Genomic DNA, 19,363 nt, shown 5'->3' on the forward strand with positions numbered 1-19,363 from the left:
CTTCATATATGGGGATAAACCACTGTTTGGGCACATGGCAGAGCTCAGAAGGGAAGGAGCGCCATTTGACTTTTCAATGCAATATTGGCTGGAATTGAGATCGGAACCCATGTCGTGTTTGGAGAGCCTCTGACGTGCCTAAAAAGTGGAAACCCCAACAAGTGACACCATTTTGGAAAGTAGACCCTCTAAGGAACTAATATAGATGTGTGGTGAGCACTTTGAACCTCCAAGTGCTTCACAGAAGTTTATAATGTAGAGCCGTAAAATAAAATTCATATTAATTTTCACAAAAAATGATCTTTTTGCCCCAAATTTTTTATTTTCCCAAGGGTAGCAGGATAAATTGGACCCCAAAAGTTGTTGTGCAATTTGTCCTGAGTATGCTGATACTTCATATATGGGGATAAACCACTGTTTGAGCGCATGGCAAAGCGTGGAAGGGAAGGAGCGCCATTTGACTTTTCAATGCAAAATTGGCTGGAATTGAGATCGGAACCCATGTCGTGTTTGGAGAGCCCCTGACGTGCCTAAACACTGGAAACCCCCACAAGTGACACCATTTTGGAAAGAAGACCCCCTAAGGAACTTATCTAGATGTGTGGTGAGCACTTTTAACCCCCAATTGTTTCACTAAAGTTTAGAATGTAGCGGTGTGAAAATTAAAAAATCATTTTTTCTTTCCACAAAATGATGTTTTAGCCCGCAATTTTTTTTTTCCCAAGGGTAACAAGAGAAATTGGACCACAAAAGTTATTGTCCAATTTGTCCTGAGTACGCTGATACCCCATACATTGGGGGAACCACTGTTTGGGCACACGGCAGAGCTCGGAAGGGAAGGAGCGCCGTTTGAAATGCAGACTTAGATGGATTGGTCTGCAGGTGTCATGTTGCATTTGCAGAGCCCCTGATGTACCTAAACAGTAGAAACCCCCCACAAGTGACCCCATATTGGAAACTAGACCCACCAGGGAACTTATCTAGATGTGTTGTGAGAACTTTGAACCAACAAGTGTTTCACTACAGTTTATAACGCAGAGCCGCGAAAATAAAAAATATATTTTTTTCCACGAAAATGATATTTTAGCCCCCACGTTTTTATTTTCCCATGTGTAACAGGAAAAATTAGACAACAAAAGTAGTTGTCCAATTTGTCCTGAGTATGCTGATACCCCATATATGGGGGGGAACCACTGTTTGGGCGCATGGCAGAGCTCGGAAGGGAAGGAGCGCTGTTTGAAATGCAGACTTAGATGGATTGGTCTGCAGGTGTCATGTTGCATTTGCAGAGCCCCTGATGTACCTAAACAGTAGAAACCCCCCACAAGTGACCTCATATTGGAAACTAGACCCCCCAGGGAACTTATCTAGATGTGTTGTGAGAACTTTGAACCAACAAGTGTTTCACTACAGTTTATCACGCAGAGCCGTGAAAATAAAAAATATTTTTTTTTCCACGAAACTGATATTTTAGCCCCACGTTTTTATTTTCCCAAGGGTAACAGGACAAATTGGACCACAAAAGTTGTTGTCCAACTTGTCCTGAGAACGCTGATACACCATATGTTGGGGGGAACCACTGTTTGGGCTCACAAGAGAACTCGGAAGGGAAGGAGCACTGTTTTAGTTTTTCAAAGCAGAATTGGCTGGAATTGAGATCGGACGCCATGTCGCGTTTGGAGAGCCCCTGATGTGCCTAAACAGGGAAAACTCCCCAATTCTAACTGAAACCCTAACCCCAACCCTATCCCCAGCCCTAACCCTAGCCCTAACCCCAACCCTAACCCTAGCCCTAACCCTAACCCTAGTCCTAACCCTAGCGCTACTTTCACACTAGCGTTTTTTTGCATACGTCGCAATGCGTCGTTTTGGCGAAAAAACGCATCCTGCAAAGTCATCTGCAGGATGATCTGCGTTTTTTCCCCATTGACTAACATTAGCGACGCATTGCGACGTATTGACACACGTCGCAACCGTCGTGCGACGGTTGCGTCGTTTTGTGGCGGACCGCCGGCAGTAAAAAACAATACATGTAACTTTTTTAGTGCCGATGGTCCACCATTTCCGACCGCGCATGCACGGCTGGAACTCCGCCCCCACCTCCCCGCACCTCACAATGGGGCAGCGGATGCGTGGAAAAACAGCATCCGCTGCCCCCGTTGTGCGGCGCTTGCACAGTATGCGTCGGTACGTCGGGCCGACGCAGCGTGACGGCCCCGTACCGACGCTAGTGTGAAAGTAGCCTAACGGGAAAATGGAAATAAATATATTTTTTAAAATTTAATTATTTTTCCCTAACTAAGGGGGTGATGAAGGGGGATTTGATTTACTTTTATAGCGTTTTTTGGGCGGATTTTTATGGTTGGCAGCCATCACACACTAAAAGACGCTTTTTATTGCAAAAAATAGTTTTTGCATCACCACATTTTGAGAGCTATAATTTATCCATATTTTGGCCCACAGAGTCATGTGAGATCTTGTTTTTTGCGGGACGAGTTGACGTTTTTATTGGTACCATTTTCGGGCACATGACATTTTTTGATCGCTTTTTATTCCGATTTTTGGGAGGCAGAATGAACAAAAGCCAGCAATTCCTGAAATTCTTTTAGGGGGGCGTTTATACCATTCCACGTGTGGTAAAATGGATAAAGCAGCTTTATTCTTCAGGTCAGTACGATTACAGCGATACCTCATTTATGTAATTTTTTTATGTTTTGGCGCTTTTACACAATAAAAACTATTTTATATAAAAAAAATAATTGTTTGCATCGCTTTATTCTGAGAGCTATAACTTTTTTTTGCGTTTTTTTTTTTTTACGGTGTTCACTGAAGGGGTTAACTAGTGATATAGTTTTATAGGTGGGGTCGTTACGGACGCGGCGATACTAAATATGTGTACTTTTATTGTGTGATTTTTTTTTTATTTAGATAAAGAAATGTATTTATGGGAATATTTTTTTTTTTCTTTATTTAGGAATTTTTTTTTTTTACACATGTGGACATTTTTTTTTTAACTTTTTCCCAGGGGGGGACATCACAGATCGGTGATCTGACAGTGTGCACAGCACTCTGTCAGATCACCGATGTGACAGGCACATTGCAGAGGCTTGCCGGCGCCTGCTATGAGGAATTCTCAGCAGGCGCCTGCAAGCTAGGTCATCTCATGACCCGGAAGGAGACCCTCGGCCATCTTGGATCCGGGGACTCCTTCCAGGTCACTGGAGCAGCGCGATCTCATCGCGTTGCTCCAGTGGGAGAGAGCAGGGAGCCCCCGTCCCTGCGCAATCCCCCTCAATGCCGCTGTCACTATTGACAGTGGCATCAGTGGGGTTAAATGCCCGCGATCGGTGATAGCGCCGATCGTGGGCATTGCTGCAGGGTATCAGCTGTCATATACCGTACTAGTTCTGCGGCGGGCACAAATGCAGTGCCGGCAGCGCCGTACTAGTACGGCGGCTGGCGCGAAGGGGTTAATAGTGTGACCATACAACAAGCCACATTCCAGAATCTAAATTGTTTGTACTAATCATGTGGTCCAGTCAAAAGTCCACATTTCAGAATCTAAATCGTTTGTGCTAATAGTGTGGTACAGCCAGGAGTCTACATATCTGAACCTAAATCCTTTTTTAGGACCATCCACAATTTGCATAGTTTTAGGCGCTCGCTCAAAACACATTTGTTCAGAGCGGCATACCACGTTAACTAATCAAAGTCATTTTATGTTTGTGTATGTGTAGCCCATTCACTATCTCCATCTACCCCCCACCCCCTGAAGATGGCTGGACCATCATTGTAAATACATCATTGTAAATACACACCTGTACTTTGTATCTCCCCCACCTCATTGTAGATTGTAAGCTCTCACGAGCAGGGTCGTCTTATTTTGCTTTATTATTGTATTGTTAACGTTGTTACCTATGACTGTTGTGTTTGAAACTGTTAAACTGTAAAGCGCTGCAGAATATGTTGGCGCTATATAAATAAAGATTATTATTATTATTATTTTATTGGGTGGACTATACACCAGTCCACGTTTGAGCATCTAAATAATTTGCGCTCTTAGTGTGGGCAAGACCCCAGACCACATTTCAGAATCTAAACAAATTAAACCAGGGCAATATTCAACATATACAATGTCAGAAATTATTTTGACAGAAAAACTCCCATAAACACGGAAAATTAGAACAAATTGGAGTCGTGAGAACTGTCTTTAAAGTATATCAAAAATAGTTTTTTTGTACATAGAAATAAGTATAGATAGCAACAAAATCACTAAAATCTTAGGTACACAAATATTATATAGGTAGCATTAGATGTGAAGGACACATGGCAAAGATAGGGGGGTCTGGAATACAATACTATAATATAACAATGTATCCCCAAATCCTGACCCTCCTCAACACATCCATGGAGCACTATGGAACGCACGCTCCGTCTGCAACAAACTGCCATTTATCCATGACCTCTTCATCATCAACAAACTCTCCTTCCTTGGCATCACTGGAACCTGGCTCACCCCCTCTGACTCAGCCTCTCCAGCTGCACTTTCTTATGGCGGTTTCCACCTCTCTCTCACCCCTTGCCCCAATACCAAAAGTGGTGGAGGAGTTGGCTTGCTTCCGTCCGACACCTGCTCCTTTACTACCACCCTCCGCTACTCTTCCCTCATTTGAGGTGCACTCCGTCTGCATCTATTCCCCCTTAACCTCCAGCTGGCTGTCATCTACCGCCCCCCATAACTAGCCATCTCCACCTTTCTTGACCACTTCACCAACTGGCTACTTCATTTCCTCTCTGCTGACATCCCCACTATCATCATGGGTGACTTCAATATCCCCATTGATACTTTAACCTCAGCTGCCTCTAAACTTTTATCTTCGGCCTCACAAAATGATCCTCTGCAGCCACTCACAAAGATGGTCACACACTAGACCTTATCTTTACCAGCATCTGTTCCCTTACTAATCTCACTAACTCACCCCTCTCCCTGTCTGACCACAACCTACTGACATTCTATTCCATCTCCTCTCCTAGTGCGCAACCCCCACTCCACATACTCACTCACCCTAAACACAAGTCGTATTAAAGACATTTTACCACTATCATGAAGTACAATATGTCGCGAGAAAACAGTCTCAGAATCACCAGGATCCATGAAAGCGTTCCAGAGTTATTACCTCATAAAGGGACAGTGGTCAGAATTGTAAAAATTGGCCCGATCATTAATGTACAAACCACCCTTTGGGGTAAAGGGGTTAAGATTAAAGATAGAAGTAGCATAGAGTAATAGCGGGATTAGAATAGAAGGGGGCACATTAGTGATAGAGGCTAGGATAGATAATAGTATTAGTTTAGGCACAGGCAGCAAGGGGTTATTCAGAAGGGAGGAGTTGGAGCAGAGCAGCACAGAGCAGGGAGATATAGGAATGGGACTTCCTGTTTGGAAGCAGACTCTGGGGCAGCCTGCCTAAAGGTACCTTCACATTAAGCGACGCTGCAGAGATACAGACAGCGATGCCGATCGCTGCAGCGTCGCTGTTTGGTCGCTGGAGAGCTGTCACACAGACCGCTCTCCAGCGACCAACGATGCCGAGGTCCCCGGGTAACCAGGGTAAACATCAGGTTGCTAAGCGCAGGGCCGCGCTTAGTAACCCGATGTTTACCCTTGTTACCAGTGTAAAATGTAAAAAAAACAAACACTACATACTCACCTTCGTGTCCCCCGGCGTCCGCTTCCTGCACTGACTGAGTGCCGGCCCTAACAGCAGAGCGGTGACGTCACCGCTGTGCTGTGCTTTCACTTTACGGCCGGCACTCAGTCAGTGCAGGAAGCGGACGCCGGGGGACGCGAAGGTGAGTATGTAGTGTTTGTTTTTTTTACATTTTACACTGGTGACCAGGGTAAACATCGGGTTACTAAGCGCGGCCCTGCGCTTAGTAACCCGATATTTACCCTGGTTACCAGTGTAAAACGTCGCTGGCATCGTTGCTTTTGGTGTCAAACACGACGATACACGCCGGCCTGACGACCAAATAAAGTTCTGAACTTTCTTCAACGACCAGCGATATCACAGCAGGATCCAGATCGCTGCTGCCTGTCACACACAACGATATCGCTAGCCAGGACGCTGCAACGTCATGGATCGCTAGCGATATCATTTAGTGTGAAGGTACCTTAAGGGCAGGTTGCTTGCAGTTCAGAAGACAGTTACAGGCTGTGGGGGTAAAGCTGCAGATAACAGTGAGGGACCCCAGGCTGGAGAATAGTATAGTCGGGCACCAGCTCAACATGTGCAAGTTGCCCGGGCATTCACTGACTGTTGCTTAATAGACTCACCCACGACTACCACCCCGTGCCACCTTGTTACAATAGTGTGAGCCAGACACCAGGCCACATTTCTGAATTTAAAACCTTTCTGTTAATTGTGTGGAACATATACCAGGCCGCATTTCAGAATCTAAATCTTTTGTGCCTCTAGTGAGGTCCAGCCAGGAGGTTACATATTCAAACCTAAATCCATCCTGCTAATATTGTGGGCAATACAATGAGACACATTTCCGAATCTAATTCATTTATGATAATAAATGCCAGCCAGACACAAGGCTACATTTCAGAATCTAAACCCTTTCTGCTAATTTTGTGAATCTAAATTGTTTGTGCTAATAGTGTGGGCCAAACACCAGGCCACTTTTCCGATTCTAAATCCTTTCTGGTAATAGTATGGGCTATATGGGATTTGGATGTTTCGCCCCCAGCAGTTCGCCCCCAGCAGTTTGCCCCCAGCAGTTCGCCCCTGGGTACATTTCGCCCCCGAACATTTCCTCCTCAGCATTTCGCCCCCAGGATGTTTCGCACCCGCAAATTTTACCCCCGCACATTTCGCCCCCAGCAGTTCAACCCCAGCAGTTCACCCCCAGCAGTTCGCCCCTGGGTACATTTCGCCCCCATACATTTTGTCCCCAGCATTTGGCCCCCGTATGTTTTGCCCCCGGCAGTTCGCCCCCGGATGTTTGTACCCTTGTGATTCATGAATTCCCATTCATCATCAATGTTTTGTCACCAGCAATTCGCCCCCGGTAGTTCGCCCCCAGTTGTTTGTACTCTTGTGGTTCATGAATTCCCGTCCCCAGCAATTCACCCCCGGTAGTTCGCCCCCAGATGTTTGTACCCTTGTGGTTCATGAATTCCCGTCCCCAGCAATTCGCCCCCGGTAGTTCGCCCCCAGATGTTTGTACCCTTGTGGTTCATGAATTCCCGTCCATCATCAATTTTTCACCCTCGGCAGTTGGCTCCCGGCAGTTCGCCGGATGTTTGTACCCTTGTGATTCATGAATTCCCATCCGTCATCAATGTTTCACCCCCCAACAATTCGCCCCCGGCAGTTCGCCCCCAGATGTTTGTACCTTTGTGGTTCATGAATTCGTGTCCGTCATTAATGTTTCGCCCCCAGAAGTTCGCCCCCCGATGTTTCTACCCTTGTGATTCATGAATTCCCATCCGTCATCAATGTTTCGACCCCAGCAGTTTGCCCCCGGCAGTTCGCCCCCGGATGTTTATACCCTTGTGGTTTATGAATTCCCGTCTGTCATCAATGTTTCGCGCCAGCAGTTTGCCCCAGCAGTTCGCCCCCAGATGTTTCACCCCTGAATGTTTCTCCTACAGCATTTTGTCCCTGGATGTGTCGCCATCTGATGTTTCGCACCTAACATTTTGACCTCAGATGTTTCACCCTCAACTTTTGGGGTCAACATCTAGGGCTGAACATTCCTGGGGTAAAATATACAGGACCCCAATTGCTGGGGATTCCTGTAGCTGCCTTTTCAGCAGCTCACCCAGTGTCTCTTCTGGCTGGCCTTAAAGGAGTAGTATCACCCTAGAACAAAAAAAAATGGACATACTTACATGTCGCAGCTGCAGCTCCTTGGGTCACGGAGTGCAGTCTAGCAGTTCCCCGTGAAGTCTTCTCCTGCTTCTGGCTGTCTTTTCATTTTCCCTGGATCACTGATCCATAACGCATGATGAATGCCGCAGCAGTGAGGCTGAATGTCTCCAGGCCGCTCACTGACATGACGTCACTCCTGCCCCATTCATCAGTCAATCCATGGGGCAGGATGCCTCTCCTGTCACCAAGGAATTGCATACAGTCATGGCCAAAAGTATTCACACCCCTGCAATTCTGTCAGATAATACTCAGTTTCTTCCTGAAAATGATTGCAAACACAAATTCTTTGGTATTATTATCTTCATTTAATTTGTCTTAAATGAAAAAACACAAAACAATTGTTCTAAAGCCAAATTGGATATAATTCCACACCAAACATAAAAAAGGGGGTGGACAAAAGTATTGGCACTGTTTGAAAAATCATGTGATGCTTCTCTAATTTGTGTAATTAACAGCACCTGTAACTTACCTGTGGCACCTAACAGGTGTTGGCAATAACTAAATCACACTTGCAGCCAGTTGACATGGATTAAAGTTGACTTAACCTCTGTCCTGTGTCCTTGCACCATGGCTAACCTCCCTAGATGTGGATGGAAAAGAAAAATTGACCAGAGATTTCAACGCAAGATTGTGCGGATGTTGGATAAAGAACCTCGACTAACATCCAAACAAGTTCAAGCTGCCCTGCAGTCCGAGGGTACAACAGTGTCAACCCTTACTATCCGTCGGCATCTGAATGAAAAGGGACTGTATGGTAGGAGAACCAGGAAGACCCCACTTCTTACCCCGATACATAAAAAAGCCAGGCTGGAGTTTGAGAAAACTTACCCGAAAAAGCCTAAAATGTTTTAGAAGAATGTTCTCTGGTCAGATGAGACAAAAGTAGAGGTTTTTGGGCAAAGGCATCAACATAGAGTTTACAGGAGAAAAAAAGAGGCATTCAAAGAAAAGAACACGGTCCCTACAGTCAAACATGGCAGAGATTCCCTGATGTTTTGGGGTTGCTTTGCTGCCTCTGGCACTGGACTGCTTGACCGTGTGCATGGCATTATGAAGTCTGAAGACTATCAACAAATTTTACAGCATAATGTAGGGCCCAGTGTGAGAAAGCTGGGTCTCCCTCAGGTCATGGGTCTTCCAGCTGGACAATGACCCAAAACACACTTCAAAAAGCACTAGAAAATGGTTTGAGAGAAAGCACTGGAGACTTCTAAGGTGGCCAGCAATGAGTCCAGACCTGAATGCCATAGAACACCTGTGGAGAGATCTAAAAATGGCAGTTTGGAGAAGGCACCCTTCAAATATCAGGGACCTGGAGCAGTTTGCCAAAGAAGAATGGTCTAAAATTCCAGCAGAGCATTGTAAGAAACTCATTGATGGTTACCGGAAGCGGTTGGTCGCAGTTATTTTGGCTAAAGGTTGTGCAACCAAGTATTAGGCTGAGGGTGCCAATACTTTTGTCTGGCTCATTTTTGGAGTTTTGTGTGAAATGATCAATGTTTTGCTTTTTGCTTCGTTCTCTTTTGTGTTTTTTCATTTAAGACAAATTAAATAAAGATAATAATACCAAAGAATTTGTGATTGCAATCATTTTCAGGAAGAAACTGAGTATTATCTGACAGAATTGCAGGGGTGTGAATACTTTTGGCCATGACTGTATATAGATCAATAGTTGACGGTTTGTAAGTAGAGCACTGGCAGTAGTCCCAGGAGGGGAAGGTAGACAGCTGAGTCCCCGCAGCTCCAGCCGGGCACCCCCAATAGAGGACCACCTGAAGAAGATGGTGTATGCCATTGAAACGCATTGTGGCTCAACTCAACCTGGTGTCAGAGTCCTTTTTTCTGCGCTCCTAGGACCGGCTTTTTCTTCTATAACCTGTTATTATATTCTCTATTGGGGGTGGGGGATCTCAGTAACTTTGTAGTAAAGAGCAGAGCTAAGGGTAAGTTTACATTTGCACATATGTGCTCAGCGCATCATCTGCATGCGCGAATGCATGCAAAAATGTGTGCAAATACATGCTTACGCAGCGTTTTTTATGTGCATTACGCCAAAAAAACACTGCGTGTGCATGTGTTTGTATGTGTTTTTGCCTGCGTTTGCATTGTTTATGCGCATGTGATCGATATTTCCAGGAGGGCGCAACTCAATGGGCGTGTCTCAAAACCGTTCTTGGACATGCGCAGTATGAAGTACGCAAGCTCTTCGAACGCATGCGTATGCATGTTCTTGCGTACACTTGTGTTCCCATAGACAGAAATGCTTTGTTTTGACACCCCATCCGCAATCGTCCACATGCGGATGACTGTGCATTATTGACGCCTCAAGAAATGCAACATGTGGACACATGCAACATGTTGATGCGTGTGTACGCAAACGCATGCAAATGCATGCAAACGCATGTCCCTGCGTGCACCATGTTAAAGATAGGTGCGCATGACGCATGCGGATGACACGCTACGCACAGAGACGCAAATGTGAAACCACCCTAAGGGTATGTGTCCACGTTCAGGTTTGCTTCAGGCTTTGGTCAGGATTTTATGCAGGTAAAATCCTGACCAAAAATGCACCTGAGGTCACTGGCAGGTCACCTGCGGTGTTCCTGCGTGTTTTGCTCATTGTAGCAACATGCTGTGTTCTGGAAAAACGCACCGCATGTGCGTTTTCGCGGGAAAAACGTATGCTTTTTTTAATGCACAGTGGAGATGGGATTTCTTTAAATCCCCTCCACTATGCTGTAGCATCTGGACGCTGCGTTTTTGACACTGCGGCACAACGCTGCGTCAAAAACGCAGCGTTTCCTGAATGTGGACACATACCCTAAGTGTGATTACAAACACAGCAGACATTGTGGGGAAAAAGGAAACAGCTGAGTGGAGTATGATTAGAGATGAGAGAAATTGATTGGCTTCATGTGTCATGGCTATGTGACAGTCACGATACATGCATGGAGAGCCTGTTTGTTGGGCTCTCCATGCATGTGTTGTGACTTGTCACACAGCTATGGCACATGCAGCTGTGGAGTTGAACAGCTGATTAGATGGCGCGATCCAGGAAGCAGAGTTCCCACTGCAGCTTATTTAGAAGCGATATAGCTTGCCGAATAAGCCCTGGCCCGATCAAATTAGCTCATCTAAGTATGATTATAACAGCTTCAGCTTTATACTAATGGCAGTCAGTGAGGGAAGAGGGGGATAAGTTGAGCTGAGTGTAATTATAAATAGCTCTGTAATTACAGCTCTCCTTTCACAGCACTGTTACCTCAGATATATCTCCCTTCCCTCCACTAACTGGCATGAAATGAAAGTTGAAGATGTTTTATAATCATATTTTTTGCTTTGCTGTACTCTACATAGTAGGTACTAAGATCAGAGCTGAGAACATTAATGTCTGTCATTGCATTTCTCATAGGAGAAGACAAGTTTTTCTGATGTTCTGTACTTTTTTCCTTTTTGTAACGTTTCCTACTTATGATTGGTTAACTTCATGCAGTTGAAAAGGTACTGGTAATGCCATGATGGGTTATTATAAATTAAAAATTAAGCTAAATACAAGCTAATAACTGCAATAGAGAAAAAAAAGTTTTCTTCAGCTCTGCAACCACTATTCCATTGTATTGTCAGTTTAACATGCTAAAACTGGTGAAAGGTTCTCTTTACATGCTAAATTATAACTAGAACCAAATTTGTCAATCTAAATTACAGGATATCCACAGGAAACGTATGGAAAAGGATTTAACAGAACTTCAAACACTTATTGAAGTTCATTTCGAGAGTCGCAAGAAAGAGGAAGAAGAACTTTTGGCTTTAACTGAGAGAATGGTAAGGATTACAGATGGGCAATTCATTTGAAATTCAAATACATTTTCTGTGAATCTTAATATTGAAATTTCACTATTTTCACAGAAGAGGGAACACTGAAAGTAGCACACACAATCAGATTAGGCTTCTTTCTGTCCCTAGATGGAAAGTGTGATGTGCTCTGAACTCTTATCCCCACACTATAAATGTTAGCCATCTCCCATATTTTCTACTACCCATGTGGGTACGCTTGACCATTTAGTAACTAACACCGGATGCCATCAAGCATATGTCAGCTGAATCACGATCCACCCGCAGGTGTTAAAATGTTAAATGCCACTGTCAACCTCTGACAGCGACATTTAACATGCATGTCCCGGAAGCGCGTTACTAATCCTGCCCAACAGCGTCCGTGTCACATGACCGTGGCTCACCGATGGGTTGGCATGAGAAACTTGGGTTTGCAGCAGACCTCTGTGGTTGTCATTGCTGGAATGCTATGAGCGCCACCCAGTGGTCAGCGCTCATAGCATATGATCATTTTAGTTAAATAGAGTAGCTTCTAGTCTCCCGTGGAGACTATTGAAGCAAGTATAAAGTTAAAAAAAAGTTTTTAAAAATATATATATATAAAAAAAAAAATAGGAGTTCTAATAACCCTACATGCATCCAATTCAAAAGAAAACAATAAAAAAAATACACATATTTGGTATCGCCCCTTTCAGAATCACCCGATCTATCAATAAACAACAAGAATTAATACAATCGATAAACGGCGTTAAGAGAAAAAAATTTGAAATGCCAAAACTACGTTTTCTTGGTTGCCGAAAAAAATTGCATTAAAGTGCAATAACGGGCAATGAAAAGATTTTCTCTACACTAATATGGTATCAATAAAAACATCAGCTCGGTGCGTAATCAAATAAGCCCTCGCCCAGCCCCAGATCCCCGAGACGCTACAGGTCTCAGAAAAAGAAAATGGTGATTTTGTTTTTACCACTTAAATAAAAAAGAACCTATACACGTTTGTTATTGTAGTGCAGCCAGGTTGGTTCAGCGCGCCAGACAGTGACCACAGGAAAACTTCACAGGAAAAATGTTTTAATGTCCACACTCACACAGTGTACAGCACACGTTATCCTCTGGATCGCAGCTGGGAAACAAAACAGTCCATGGGAGTCCAATTGCCAAGGGCAAAGACACGACCGTGTAATGCTGCGGGGTGCCAGGAGTTTGCTCTGCTGGCTATGTGTTAACTCACACAGGCTGAGCTTCTGCAGCGCCGACTGCTCAGCGAGTTGCAAACTCCAAACTGACACACCCAAACACTTTTGCAGGGTTTTTTCTAACCTGAAATCTGTGGCCATGGGCCAGTTATAAGACCCGGCCTGGAGGAAAGGGACCAGCCCCACTACCTTTCTGACGTCTGTTTAAAAAATAAAAGCCCATAACGGGTTTTCCTGAACAATGCCTTGGTCAAATAGCTTGACCAGGTCCACACTTAATTTTACTTTGCCTTGTGACTCACAGGCGTTCTTCTGTGAATTACAAGGCACTCCAGCGGGTCTAATAGGACTCCATCTGTATCCTGGGGGATATATCGACCCTTGCATATGATCCCCCTCACTGCTTCATATATTCCCCCCCCATTCAAACTTGTGGGGTTGAACACTTGTCACTAGTGATGCGTGAGCACTAAAATGCTCGGGTACTCGTTGCTCGGGTCGAACAATTTGTAATACTCGGTTACTCGGACAGAACAACGAGCCCAATTTAAGTCTACGGGAGACCCAAACTTTTTTATCGCGATTCCCCCCGGGGATCCCTTTAAGGTCTAAAAAATCTGAAAATGATGGAAACACTGCTCAAATGACACAGGAACATCATTAGAAACGTCCCTGGAAGTATTTCTGACTCCTAGGTCACAGCTGTAAACAATGTTGTCAGAGTTTCATGCCATTTTAACAGGCGCACCAAAAAACATACAAAACCAAAACCCAAATGGATTTTGCTGGGAAATATGTTAAGGGACATCCTTTCCAGGGTAATGACTTGTATATAAGGCAACATAATTATCCCCAAACAAGAATGTTCCTCCACCACTTGGGCTATGTTCACACGCAGCGTTTTTGATGCATTTTTCAACTTTAGCAACTGGGTAATGTCATTGTAACATTTAGCAACCCTTGCTGACCATGTGGTTTGTGACACATAAGCAGAAACATCTTGTTTCATTTATGCAGGAGGGACTCTTAAAGACACAGAGTCTATTTTTAGAGGGACATCAGGCAGCATTAATCTTCTTAAAGGACCATTAAACAGTGGGTCTCCTATACTGTTTTTGTCACGAACACTTGTCACAAAGGAGGCCAGTTCATCAGTAGGGCACACTCATAAAGAGTCTGTCTTTAGATCTTTAGAATGTCAAAAATGACCGTTACAGAGTCACAGAGTAAGATATTGTTGAGCTTTTCTGTCTACACGTTGCCTTGAGAGCACCTGCTTGTTGAGTTCAGGAGTTGCAGAGGTTGTATTTGTAAGAAAGGAAGATGCAGTTGGTGCCTACAAAAACTACAACAGATACCTAGATGGACAACCAATGAAATGCAATCTTCCTTTGAATGGTAGTGTGATGAAATCAGACCAGCCCATATTTCTAAAATTAAGTGACACTACATCAAAGAAGGAAGGTTAATGTTGAAGAAACACATACTCCTCCTCCTCCAGTGTGGCTTAAAATCTTCCAGCTGAAGTTGATCCTGATACTATCTTAAAATCACTCTTTAAATATTCATGGTCATCAGCAGTCATCCAGCCACCTGCATTTAAGATTAAGCTCTGATGAGACCAACACAACTTGGAGATTGTAATAAGAGAGATTCACAATTCACATATGGGCCCAGAGACTCCTTAAACAAAAACAAAAAAGAAAAATGAAATTTTTTTTAAACGGTGGTGATGATCACCAGGAAGTAGTTGATGTTTGAAGGAGTGTGGCATCAGACATTGAACAATTTACCCTGTTCCCAGCATTGTAGTACAGTTCACCTTTGTTGTTGGGCAATTACATTATTGTATCAAGAATTTACGTTTTCTCCTTAGTCTAGTATTATGGTACAGCACGATTTTGGTTCTACTGTGTTGTAAAGGGAAGCTAAATAAATTTTGAATAACTTTTTTTCATTTTTTCAATAATCTTTTTCAACTGTAAAAATAATCTTTGTAGTTTGGTATTTTTAATATTAGAATTCCCACAAATGGATCTCAAGACCTTCATATTCCTTTAAATGAGGGGGAGGATTACTAAGTGTCTACCAACTGTGTTTTAGACAAAAACATTTTTTAGGCCAAATTAAGGTTTCACACTGTACAAATGTAATCCAGAACAATTCAATCGTAAGAAATACTTTTTGCCCTGCGGCTGAAGCATTTTGTGATATCTGTGATATGAAGACAGAGAATGCAGAAGGGAAAGAGATCACGGTAATATTAATCTAAATATTGAGATGTGTACAGAGGAATGCTGGGAGGACACAGATTGTGTTTTTGTATCCAATTCATCTGCATGAAAAATTTGTTGCGTAATGCTGGTAATTAAAAAAAAAATGACTCTAGTGTTGGCAGGATGCAGTGACATACCACGAATATCTATTTGCTCTTTCTGTCCAATTCTATAATTTTTTTTTTAATTGGTATTTTTTTGAACTCCTCATTGGAAGGTGGGAAACGCAAGAAACGATAGGTGAACTCTGAAGAGACCTCAAACACCCCTTTGCAAGCAATTATGTGGCTTTTGCATCATGGAATAAGTTCACCCTCGTGTTCTAGTGGTGGTGTCAGAAGAGATGTGGAGGATGTCCTCCTATGAATGTTTTCCCAATTTAAAGGAACAGGTCTCCTATACTTGGAATGCCCATACACTAAATGCATGGGCTAACAAACATTTCCCCATGGGGGGTACATTTAAAAAAAAAAAAAAAAAATGTTTACGGGCATCATACACAAAATGCAAAAAACTAGAGTGGCTGTAGCATCACGGAATACGTTCACCCTCGTGTTCTAGTGGTGGTGTCTGAGGATACATGGAGGATGTCCTCCTATGAATCATTTTACAATTTAAAGATGTGGGTGTCCTATACTTGGAATGCCTAAACAGTAAGTGCATGGGCTGACAAACATTTCCTCAAACATTCCATTCCTTGTGACATTACCCTGTGCCTCTAGGCCATAGCGATAGGAAGGTCTGAGAAAACTGTCCCAGAACTTTGCCAGTGTTGCCCTGCCACTGCTGAATTGGAGTTGTCTCCCGCCTGTACTCCTTGGTTGTCAAACGCACTGTGATGTCTGCTGCCAGCTTTGTCAGATGGGAATTTTTTAATAATTCCGCAATAATTGCTCTCTGGTACTGCACCATTTTGGTACTCCTGTCTGCCTCAGGAACAAGAGATTGAAAGTTCTCCTTGTAGCATGGGTCTAAAAGTGTCACTACCCAGTAATGACTGTCACCCAAAATTTTTACAATACGAGGGTCACGGGAAAGGCAGCGCAACATAAAGTCAGCCATGCGTGCCAGACTGGTAAAAGGCAAGCCTTCAGTGTCCTCACCAAAAGGACGACTGACCAAGTTGTTCTCCTCCTCTTTCTCACTGTCCTCAGGCCATCCATGCTGAACAGACAGTATGACAGTTGTGCTTGTAGTACCGTCTACAGCACATGGAAGTAGCTCCTGTTCTTCCTTCTCCTCCTCTTCCTCATTGTCAAACAATCGACATTGGGATGACAAGAGCCTGGGCTGTGTGTTATTGCAGCGCCCCAGAGTCCTGGTCGTTGCAGTAGCATGGTTCAGCCACTAAGGGGGGCCATGCTGCGTTCGATGGCACGGAAGGAGTTCTCTGAGCAGGTATCACAGTCACCAATACATTTCACAGCTGGGCCTCCGGGGGGAGCTAAGGGTGCTATTCATTAGGCCACTCCCCACCATAGTGGGTAAACTGGGGGTCGGGCAGGAAGTTAGAGAGAACGCTGACGGGATTGAACGGAGCAACACCTGGTGGCAGAGGGTGTTGTGAAGGGAGAGACTGTAGGGTCTCTGCCAGGGGTGGGATCCTGGCAGAGGCTTGGCATGGAAAGAACGTAAAGGGACCGTGCCTGCTCAGCATAGCGGCGGTGCCCAAGGAAGGACTAAGAAGCGAGATAGATTGTGCTGAGTGAGAAACAAAATCAAGCGAAAGGAGATACCAGTGAGGGTTGTGCTGAAAGAGGCAGCACCTTACTGAGGCGCACTACCGGTGGCCGGAACGCCGAGGAGGTAAAGAGTTTCAAGCCATACCTCAGACCTACGGCAGGGCAGTTAGCTTGAGGCGGACTGTCTCACGCATCACCCAGGAAGGCAAAGGGGGGTACCAACAGGAGAGGGGCGCAGATAGAGTCCCGGAAGATCTCCGAGCCTCCCCGTCATACGGGTGCGTTCCTACCATAGTATCTGGAGGGACGAGGAAGATCATTGCGAATTAAGTTGTTGTGAGGGAACACGAGAAACAGACACAACAGTTGTGGGGTACTTTCCGTAAGCACAGCAGGGAAGGACTGCAACACATAGCGCTAGAAGGAAGGCACCGATTTCCACCTGCAAGGAGAGCTCTGGAAGTGCCATTGGACCGGCCGGACTTGCGCAGCCTGGTGAGCCGTATTCCGGACTGAGGACCCAGAGAGCTTCAGTAAAGAGGTAAAGAGACTGCAACCTGGTGTCCTCGTTATTTACCGCGACCTGCACCCCACAACTGCACCGCTACAACATCACTTATTGCACCGGACGTCCCCCACTGACAGACAAGGCCACGGACCGGGTCTAGCCATCGTGACAACCCCAGGACTGAGACCTAGAGGCCCGGCTCCGGGTACCCCTCGGCCCTGCGGCGGTGTGGGGGCGCTCCATTATCACCCTGTATGGTTCCTTGCTCCATGTCCTCCTGCTCCGCCTGCAATGCATCCTCCTTCATTGTGAGCAGAGAGATTTTCAGAGTGCAGAGAAGCGGGATGGTGATGCTAATTATGGCGTCATCGCTGCTCACCATCTTGGTGGACTCCTCAAAGTTTGGGAGGATGTTACATATGTCTGACATCCGTGTCCACTCCTGAGGTCTTATGGGTGGAGTCTGACCTGAATAACGACAGCCTTGTTGATGCTGGTATTCAACAACTGCCCTCTTCTACTCACAAATCCTTTCCAACATCTGCAGTGTAGATTTCCAACACGTGGGAACATCACACAAAAGTCGGTGAGCCGGAAGTTGCAATCGCAGCTGAAGCACTGCAAGGGTGGCTGAAGCTGTAGCTGACATTCTAAAATGGGCACACAGTTGACGTACTTTCACAAGCAGATCCGGCAGCTCCGGGTAGCTTTTTAGAAACCTTTTGATCAATGAGGTTAAGCACATGGGCCAGGCATGGTACGTGTATCAGTTCGCCTCAACTCAGAGCCACCACCAGGTACCTACCATTGTCATACAAAACCATGCCTGGCTGGAGGTTCAGCAGTGTCAGCCACAGATCTGCCTGCTCTTTCAGAGCTGTCCACAACTCTTCAGCATTGTGCGGTTTGTCACCTAAGTATATTAGCTTCAGCACAGCCTGTTGCTGCTTGGATTTGGCAAGGCTGCAGTGCTTCCAGCTTAGGACTAATGTGCTCATTTTTAGAGATGAATGCAGGGCCACCCTGATTGACGTAGGGCACACAATCCTTGGCGTCAGGAGGATGTGTTCCATCCCAAAGTCTGACTGGGTCCCGGCTTCCTCTATGTTAACCCAGGGTGCCGTCAGCGAGATGTACCCTCCCTGGCCACAAGCACTTGTCCATATGTCCGCATTTTAAAATGCGCGCGAGTCCAGCCTCCCGTGACGTCACGGCTTGTGTTTGGTCGCGTCGCCCATGTGACCGCGACGCGACCAATCACAAAGCCGGAACGTAATTTTAAAATCCTGAAGGACCTGAAATTACGTCACGGCTCGCTGTGATTGGTCGCGTCGCGGCCACATGGGCGGCACGCGACCAATCACAAGCCGGGACTTCACGTAAGGAAGGAAAAGCGCAAATTTTAAGCAAACAACGCTGCTGGTTCCCTCGGTGAGGTCCAAGCTACGTCGGAGAGGTGAGTATAGCAATATTTTTTTATTTTAATTCTCTCTTTTACACATTTTTACATTAATGTTGTTTCGATACCGATACCCGATACCACAAAAGTATCGGATCTCGGTATCGGAATTCCGATACCCGCAAGTATCGGCCGATACCCGATACTTGCGGTATCGGAATGCTCAACACTACTCTCTTCCCTTCCAGGTCGAGGTTGATGCTTCTGAGATTGGAGCAGGGGCTGTCTTGTTGCAGAAAAGCTCTGATGGCTCTGTGATGAGACCATGTGCTTTCTTTTCAAGAAAGTTTTTGCCTGCCGAGCGGAATTATGATGTTGGTAATCGGGAGTTGTTGGCAATGAAGTGGGCATTTGAGGAGTGGCGACATTGGCTTGAGGGAGCCAAGCATCGTGTGGTGGTCGTGACTGATCACAAGAATTTGACTTATCTCGAGTCTGCTAAGCGGTTAAATCCTAGACAGGCTCGAT

General features: G+C 45.1%; 1 protein-coding gene across 1 annotated transcript in view; it reads left to right on the top strand.

The window, feature by feature from the left end:
- Window positions 1-19,363, top strand: part of TNNT2 (troponin T2, cardiac type) — a 331,594-nt gene that overhangs the window by 160,635 nt on the left and 151,596 nt on the right. The window contains exon 8 of the mRNA XM_077292793.1: window positions 11,649-11,765. Within this exon, the coding sequence (XP_077148908.1) occupies window positions 11,649-11,765 (117 nt within the window). The remainder of the gene's footprint in view (window positions 1-11,648; window positions 11,766-19,363) is intronic.

Source organism: Ranitomeya variabilis, chromosome 2 (genome assembly GCF_051348905.1).
Source record: "Ranitomeya variabilis isolate aRanVar5 chromosome 2, aRanVar5.hap1, whole genome shotgun sequence".
NCBI lineage: Eukaryota > Metazoa > Chordata > Amphibia > Anura > Dendrobatidae > Ranitomeya > Ranitomeya variabilis.